Genomic DNA, 8,855 nt, shown 5'->3' with positions numbered 1-8,855 from the left:
AATCAAAGGACGACGCACTGCAAAACTGTTTCTAAGTCCAACTTCTCGAAGTCTCCTCCGCACCGTTCGTTCGGAAATATTTAATTGTAGGTTTTCTCGAATAACACGACTAGTAACAGTTGAATTTTTCTTTACTTCCGTATGATTCTGCGGTCTTCGATTGGATTTGTCTTTTTCTTCCGTTCACGTCCTGTCTTATCCGCTACTGTGCCAAGCTCTTGGAATTTTTTCCATATCTTTCGGACTGCGCCTTCACTCACATTGTACTTGCGACCGATTTTTCTATTAGAAAGCCCCTTCTGACAATCCTGAATTATCAGTTTTCGAATTTGCAAACAAATTTGCTTGGTTTCCATATTCACTGATGAAGAATTCTTACTATACTCTATCTAGCAATATTATTAACTGACAAACCTGCTTTATTCATTTGTTTATATATCCTTCATTGTTATATTTATGTATCTTTCATCATCAACAGGGCCAGTTATTATTTTCATAAACAATGTTGTGCGTACTTTATTTTTTCCATAATAAATTTGATAATAAATGTAACGGACTTGTTTATTAAAGGATTTCGAATTGTTTTTGAAATTTTTGTAATCATTATCGCAAAGTAGACTAAAATACTTTTCTTTTACCTCATTCATCATTATGCTGTCTGCCAGGCTAGACGAGTTATTTACATAAATGTGAAAATGTTTGGAGTGCGTACTTTATTTTGTCCAGTACTGTATATAATTCACATTGTATTATTTAAGCATTAAGAATAGATCCAGCTTCGACCGTTATAGGCATTTAATTTCTAGTATTTAATAAATCGCAATTTTTTCCTAATTCTAACAAGGTAAACAAATACATAAGCGACCTCTCTTTCCACTTAACTTTTTTCTTTATAGCTATATGATACTACGCTTCAAACACCGAACAAACCAGCACCATTGCCTCCTAGGCATCCCCCTTCTGATGCACGTCGCCTGAGCTCGCATATGTCAAGAAACTCTGGATATTCGCCGCACAACGGTAAATTAATAAAATAATAAAGCATATACATATAACACGTTAACAAATTCGTTTTTCTCATATATGCCTAATATTACAAATGAAATTGTATATGTGGAAATCGTATTTTTCAATTTTTGCATCGAATTTAATCAGATGAATGTGTATATAGGTTCGACAACATCACGAAGAGGTCCTGCGCCACCAAGACCAACTGCCACGCCTCCTTCCTTACCGCGCACTCCGGTGGACCAAATTGATTCTGAATCATTACATTTGCGTTCACACACTCCGCTCTCTCTCGGCAGTATTGCATCTTTACATAACAAGGTAATTTATTATTTTTACACAAATAAGGTGAATGTCTCTATTTCTACTCAAGTCCCGATTTCTACTCACTATGAACTTTTCTTCTTAATATAAATATTCAGCTGATAGAATAAGTTGCAGAAAGATTAATTATACATAATTTGCATACTCTCGCGTAAGTTGCATAGGCTTACTACTCGCCAGATAGCAGTATTTAAAAATGAATTTATATCCGAGCAGTCGTCGTTTTTAGCAACTTCAATCATGGCGCTATTGATTTGCGTAAGCACTAGCGATTCGGATTTTGTCTAACCACTAAACAAACTCTACATCGTTCCACGAAAAATTTTTGTGTCTTTAAAAATAGGGACACATAATGAGTAGATATGTGGACACCGCGATTTCTGTTGAGTAGAAATGTACATTTTATGCATTGTGTTTAATTCACGATTATTCATAACAAAAGCCTTTAAAATGATATTTTTTTCATATTTAATATACAGGGTAGGCCATTTTAATCAATACACGTGAATATCTCGTCAGGTAAGCAAGATAGCGAAAAATGTTTCAAACCAAAGTTGTATTGAGGAGGACCTAAGATGGTGTCATTAGTTTGACCTTGAATAGTTGCTTAAAGTTCAGGTGAGAGAAGGTTATCTTCAATTTCTTAAACGGAAACCCTTATTTTTTATTGCATATTCTTGTAGCTTACCTCGAGAGCTTTCCAAAACATTATAATAAAATATTTTTTCATCAAGTACTTTTTTAGTTATGATGCTCGAAAGTTACAATACCTTCGACATTTAGCATCATTCAAGGTGTCTAACCGACAGCTAAAACCTCTTAAATGTTGTTTAAGATCATGAACTATAATAGATAACATTTGTTAAGATCAAGGCCATTGGAAGTTGTACATCTTATTTTCATTTTTACGTTAAAATGAATTTTTAGTGTAAAAATGAAAATAAGAACAACCTCCAACTTTGGTCTGAAACATTTTTCGCTACCTTGCTTACTTGACGAGATATTCGCGTATATTGATTAAAATGGCCTACCCTGTATAATACAGTTTGTGTAGTGATAAGTAATCACACTTTTTCGTTAATTGTTACATAAAAGAATAATTTAAATTGCTGTTTTTGGTTCAATTTGTCTTAAATGAATAGAAATAGAGACATTCACTTTATGTTTCTTTGTGTATTACTTATGATTAATTATCATTGCAACACAAAGGATTAATTTGTCTATTGAATTTATTTACATGCTCATACAATAGATAGCACATCTTAAAAATAGATAGCACATTTTGTAATTATGAAACGTGTATTTATGTACGAGCAAAATATATGTACATGTACGTGCGTGCGTGTAAAATATATATTCATGTATGTAACATATCTTTTTTATATAGGAGCATCCATCTGGTGGCAGCCCTAGACACTCTATAGCTTCGAACAATAGCTCAAATCCATCAACGCCACCGAGTCCTGCCCATGATCATGGATCGTCATCGTATGATTCATAAATTTATTTAACTTTTACGAAGATTTAGATAAACGGTATGTATCTAGTACATATTTAAGGAAAACGATCAATTTGATATGTATTATACATATGCATATGTATACCTGTACGCGTCCCTATAGTGTGTATATATATATATATGTATATATGTTGAGCTCTTATATGTTTATATATTTCTTCATTCTTTATCTATCTTTCTATCGTTGAGAACGCATTTTGATAATCGCTCCGTTCAACTATGTTGACTACATTGACTTGTCGATCGAATCCAAAGTTATTAATCTTCGAAACTCCGTTATTTGATATATAATAAATCGAAAAATTTAAGTTTAGATTTGAGCCTAACATATATAGTTATATATTTATAACGTACTTTACAGATACGCAGTACTTGTGTTTGATCTTTGAAATGGAAAATTATATTTCGCGGTATTGTCTTACCGTCGTGCAATATAATTATGCATACTTGATGTTATATATGAGTCAAACAAGTATAGTGATATCATGCGCTTTTAACAATTTTGTAATGTACACTGGCGCGCTGCGTGATTTTATATATACATATATACACAAACCGCAGCAAATTTTCTTTGCAAAAAATGCACTAGTGCATTTCTATAATTTTCTGATTTTTAAGAGTTTATATGTAATTTATGATACATTTTTTTTATGGAAAAGTCTATTATTAATATAATGGAAAATTATTGTAAATACTTTATACACTTGAAAAAACGAGAGAACCATTGTATCATTAAGCTCGCTTTTGCGATGCCATATCTATTTCTTTCGATAGTTGTCATTCTTTATTTTGATAATAATGATTTAACAATTTATATGCAACAAAATTGGAATCTCAGTCAAATTAACTAGCAATAAAATTTTAACAATTTAATGTATCTCGTACATACCTTCGACTTTAGACGAAAATAGCAGCTACGAACGTATAAGTATATTTAACTAACGTTACATCGGGAATAACTGCGCGATTTTTATAATGTCACGAGCAGTGATGGGAAATTGGCCCCGCGCAACACGGAGAATCAGCCCCTCCACTTTTGCCCCACCAAGTAACGCCGCGCTCGGCCAGCTTCGGCGCTGAGCGAGCGAAGCAGTGATAGCACTGAAATACTGAACAGCAGACTAATTAATCATTTTGATGTATATTGTATCAATCAATTTACATCATTCTTTGAATACATCGCTGAAATTAAAATAATTTGATAGAAAGACCATATTTATAAACGCGGTATATAACTCACATAGAAAATCGTAAACAATTAATATCATAAATTGTTGCGTTTTGAAATCATTTTTGCTATTATACGTTAATGGGAGGGGTATATGATTATTAAATTTATTAAAACTTATACGTTATCTAGAATATTCCTTTCTGCCTTACAGATACATGCCGAGATTGCCGAGAAAGCATTTTCGCTTTTCAGTCGCTTGGAAATAAGCAACTAGAGCGAAAAGGCTATCTGCCTCTCTCGCTGTTTCATTTCTTAGCGCGTCAAAGGCGAAAAGGCTAGTCTGCTGTTCAGTATTTCAGTGCTATCGTTGCTTCGCTCGTTCAGCGCCGAAGCTGGCCGAGCGCGACGTTACTTGGTGGAGCAAAAGTGGAGGGGCTGATTCTCCGTGTTATACGGGGCCAATTTCCCATCACCACTGGTCACGAGCACTACGAAACGCATCTCTTTTTTTTTTCTTTCCTTTTTACCGTACACATGTGGACTATAGACCCTTTAATCAGAGACTGGCCATAAGGATTCCGTCAAATTTCTCCAAGCGAGAAAGTAGTATAGGCTATCTCACTCTTCCACCAATAGCAGTGTGTATGCATGATGTATACACATCACTATTGGTGGAAGAGTGAGATAGCCTATACTACTTTCTCGCTTGGAGAAATTTGACGAAATCCTTATGGCCAATCTCTGATTAAAGGGTCTCTAATGTGGACGATAGCTTCCCCCCTTTATTTCCCCTATCTCTCCTTCCCCTCTATATCTCCCTCTCCGTCTCTCCCCTCTCTCCCACCCCTCTCTCTCTTTCTCTCGCTAGCTAGTCGATTTTCTTGTACAAAATCAAGTAAAAAACAAAGTCAAGTAAAAAAACAAAAAGGTAAAGATTTAAGTATGTATCGCTTACGTTATTGCTTTCTCGCTTTCATAAGTTCGCTCTGCGCTATTATTCCCGGTTTAACGAGGTAACGAATTAGACGGAGAGCAAATCAATTCGATGCCTTATGATTAATCGTTTTCTATCGCGTCATACGCACTAATGTGCATGGTATTATCCGACGTGTGAATAATAGAATAATCGTGTCACGAGCTCCCGCTGATAATAAGTAGTTGTTAAGAACGTTAAGGACGTTGCACTCATTTATATGCGCTATAGGCATACGTGATGTCATCATGTCGAGAATATGCGGCAGAAATACAATTTATCGTGTGTATATCGCGTGTGTACCCCAACTGGAAATAGAACAGGAGAGTATTGTCTTTTGACATTCTTGAATCGAAGGATAATCACCAATTAATAGACTCTTAGCGCGGATCCTATTTGAAAATGCTAGTAAAAATAGGGAAAAGAACATATTACAGCCTGTGGCAATTATTAGACGTATAACAAACTACACATACATAAATACGTTTAAGTGCAATGTATATCGAGAAATTAAGGATAACTCTAAAAATAATGAAAAAGCGACGAAGAAATATTATACATTGTCATCGAGTCAGGACGCTCGAAGTAGTTTTTCTCTTTTGCAAATTAATACATGCGAATTAGGTTTTAAACATGTATATTACAAAACTACGATACGCTTTCGTTACTTTTGTATGTATAACGGGCAAAGTGCCAGTATGCAGGGCGTATGACCAAATGGAACTAATTTATTTCAAACGAATATATTCCTTGACTTTGTAATTAACAATTTATATCGTTATTATCAATTCTTCTTTTATAGCTATAGTTATCTAAGAAGAAACAAGAAGGCTTAAATTACCGAAATTTCAATTATTTTAAACGCGCTTTGAAACGCAAACTATGTTGTGTACGTTTTGAAATTTAAGAAAGGAGGTATACAATGGGTGCATTCAGAACGACAACTGCTCACTGAGCGCTCAGTGAGCTCTTTCATCTGATTGCTCTATATTTTAAAATCTAATGGAATATGCCAATCAAGTGAAAGAGCTCACTGAGCGCTCAGTGAGCAGTTGTCGTTTTGAATACACCCAGTTACACGTATGTTTACTAAAAAAAAGAAAAAAAAGAAAACAGCTGTAGAAAACCATAAAAATTGGTACAAGAAGACAACTGTCTCAGGATTCTATGCCAGTAGCTTAAGTATGGTATAACATTACGATCAAGAGACTCGAACAAACTGCTGATAGTAATTTTACGTTTATTGCTATGTGTCTCTCTCTCTCCCCCTCCCTCTCTCCCTCCCTCACCTCTCCCTCTCCCTCTTCCTTTCTTTCTCTCTTCTTCCCCTCTTCTCTTTATCTCCAATTTAATTTTGAATTCGTAAGAAGCAAAATTATTCGAAATTAGAAAGTTGGGTGATACACAAGCAAGTTGAAAATTAAATAAGAATACGAGTAAAAAGATGACGCATGATTATACTCAATTATAGAATCTTTACGTACAGAAAAAAGAACTTCTAGTAAAATGTTTACTATTATTTGAGGATTAAAAGTACGGTAAACAAATTTTTTTAGGCGTAATCTTTAAGAGATTTTGTGAAAAAATGATGCACAAAAAAATTACCAAGAAATAATTTTATTACAGATTATAAAAAATTAACAAAATTTTTTTGTTTTGACGAAAATCACACACAACGAGATTTTTTTCTTTAATTTCAACGACACATTCTTTTCATAAATGATAATTTTATCGATTAAACTTGTGGCATGGAATTTGTGGACATTTTTAAGACGCGTATTTTGAAAAAAGTAGGATATTTATTTCCGTTTATATGATACCATGATAAAATAAAAAATTGACGTTTTTTAATAATTTAAAAAAAAATCACTTTTTAAAAATATTTTATCCCTCATTTTCACAAAATCTTTAAAGATTATGTTTATAAAGTTTTGTATCCTTAATCTTCAGTTAACAGTAAGCATTTTTTTTTTTTTTTATTGGATTGTCTTTCCATAGTCAAAGTGTTAACTCAGTAAATGTATACACCTATACAGCACCGATTGTTGCGGAAAATTTTCAGAAATGTTTCAACCTTTCAAATCTCATGTGCAACAATTTTGAAAGAATTCTGCAATATGTCATATGAAATGTTTTAATAGAAATGTTTCTAAAACCTATCATATACAATAAATTGAAAAATATTTAAACAGAACAAAAAACCATTATGATGTTAAAATGTCTTTAAAATGTTTACTAAAAGTCAATCGCGATTCAGTTTAATGTCATTTTGATGTTATCGTGAGTTGTTCTACTTTAATTGCGAAAAATTTTTGTATATGAATAATGATATTGTGTGGAAACTGCAGATATAAGTGACTTTCTATCTTTCTAATGATGATTATGTATATGTGCTTATACATATAATGTGATTAATTAATCAAAATAGTGTGTTGGGGATATAATTACCGTTTTTGAAAAATACTTTAAGTTTATTTTAACAAATTTGTAATCTGTAAACAGATTATAAAACTCTTAATAAATTTTAAGTAAAATGATTTAAATATATGATTTAAATATATGTTTATAATTGATACTTAAATAATATTTAAATTTATTATGTCGACATAATAAATTTAAATATTATTTAAATATCAATCAAGTATATATTTAAATATGATTTTTGAAGTATTAAATGTAGCTGAAAATTTTTTGGTAATATTTCAAAAAGATTGCAAATTTTTTCTGTAATATTTCATCAATCTTTCAACAAGGTTTCATGTGCAAGAATCGCGGACATTTACTATTCCAGAGCTGTCTCAGAAATGTTGCAGACATGTTTCATAATTTTTATGAAATGTTTCACTTTTCAGTTGAAATATTTCTGAGATATTTCTGAAAACTTTCGGTGCTGTATGGGCATTTACTGTAGTCTGCTGTAGTCAGTGTATACATTTACGTAAAGTAAATGTATACATTGACTAGTAAGTGTATACATTTACTAAAGTTAACACTTTGATTGTGACACAAAAAGGTCCTATAATCTCTTAAACACGCTTGTATGTGCATGCGTGCGTGCGTGTGTGCGTGTGTACACATGTGTGCTTCCTAGATACGCATTATGAATACAAGTTACTATCGATGGCTACAGTAAACTTCATAGCCTTATTCTAAATATGGTCAGAAGAGACGTTATAATACTTCGAGATTAATCGTCGTAAAAGGATAGTACCGTATATATAACGCATCATTTCCCGTAACGCTAAAATGCTAAGTGCAAGTGAAATAAAGTTTAGTACTGATTACAATCGCAATTGAAGAATATACGTATCGCTGTACTTATCAATAGAATAATGCGTCTATCTTCCGTTATTGTTACTTAAAGGTTTTAAGAAGAGAGATATCGACTGTTCAATTTTGTTGTGTCGTCAGATTTTTTGGTCAGATTTAGCGATTGATGCATTACATGAAAGGAATTGTCATTCCTGTATATAGCATTGATTTCATATCTTTGTAAATAACTCGATTTCGGTCTATCTCGATTTCTCGAATCTATTTAATAATAAGACACACACACACACACACATATATATATATATATAATATATTCTCAGTGACCCCAATTAATTTACGAGCCTATCGTTATTTATATCGACATACTTTCTAAGGGCTACTAAAAGAATTGATTCATTTATCATTTTATATATAAAAATGAGAATATTGTTAAGTACATTGTTTTCATCAAGTATTTAAATACACGGCATTCTACGCGCGACAACAAATTATATATTATTATTATATATACAGATTGTACGAATGTGTTAGCGTTTTTTTACGTAAAGCGAACAGACATCCATTTAACCTGTATGACCCAGTGTAAT

At 32.6% G+C, this 8,855-nt stretch overlaps 1 protein-coding gene across 3 annotated transcripts in view; it reads left to right on the top strand.

Moving 5' to 3' along the window:
• Positions 1 to 2,943, top strand: part of gek (serine/threonine-protein kinase gek) — a 29,386-nt gene extending 26,443 nt beyond the window's left edge. For 2 of the 3 annotated variants that reach the window (XM_018456170.1, XM_018456172.1), the window contains exons 25-27: positions 897 to 1,020; positions 1,172 to 1,329; positions 2,720 to 2,943. In XM_018456170.1, coding sequence (XP_018311672.1) covers positions 897 to 1,020; positions 1,172 to 1,329; positions 2,720 to 2,833 — 396 coding nt within the window. In that variant the 3' untranslated portion in view covers positions 2,834 to 2,943. The remainder of the gene's footprint in view (positions 1 to 896; positions 1,021 to 1,171; positions 1,330 to 2,719) is intronic. The other variant, XM_018456171.1, reaches the window with a different exon arrangement.
• Positions 2,944 to 8,855: the final 5,912 nt, after the last annotated feature.

The sequence above is a fragment of the Mycetomoellerius zeteki genome, unplaced genomic scaffold (assembly GCF_001594055.1).
Source record: "Mycetomoellerius zeteki isolate Tzet28-1 unplaced genomic scaffold, Tzet1.0 scaffold560, whole genome shotgun sequence".
In the NCBI taxonomy this organism is placed as follows: domain Eukaryota; kingdom Metazoa; phylum Arthropoda; class Insecta; order Hymenoptera; family Formicidae; genus Mycetomoellerius; species Mycetomoellerius zeteki.
The sequence above is the reverse complement of the archived record's forward strand: the minus strand, read 5'-3'. Positions and strand labels throughout refer to the sequence as shown.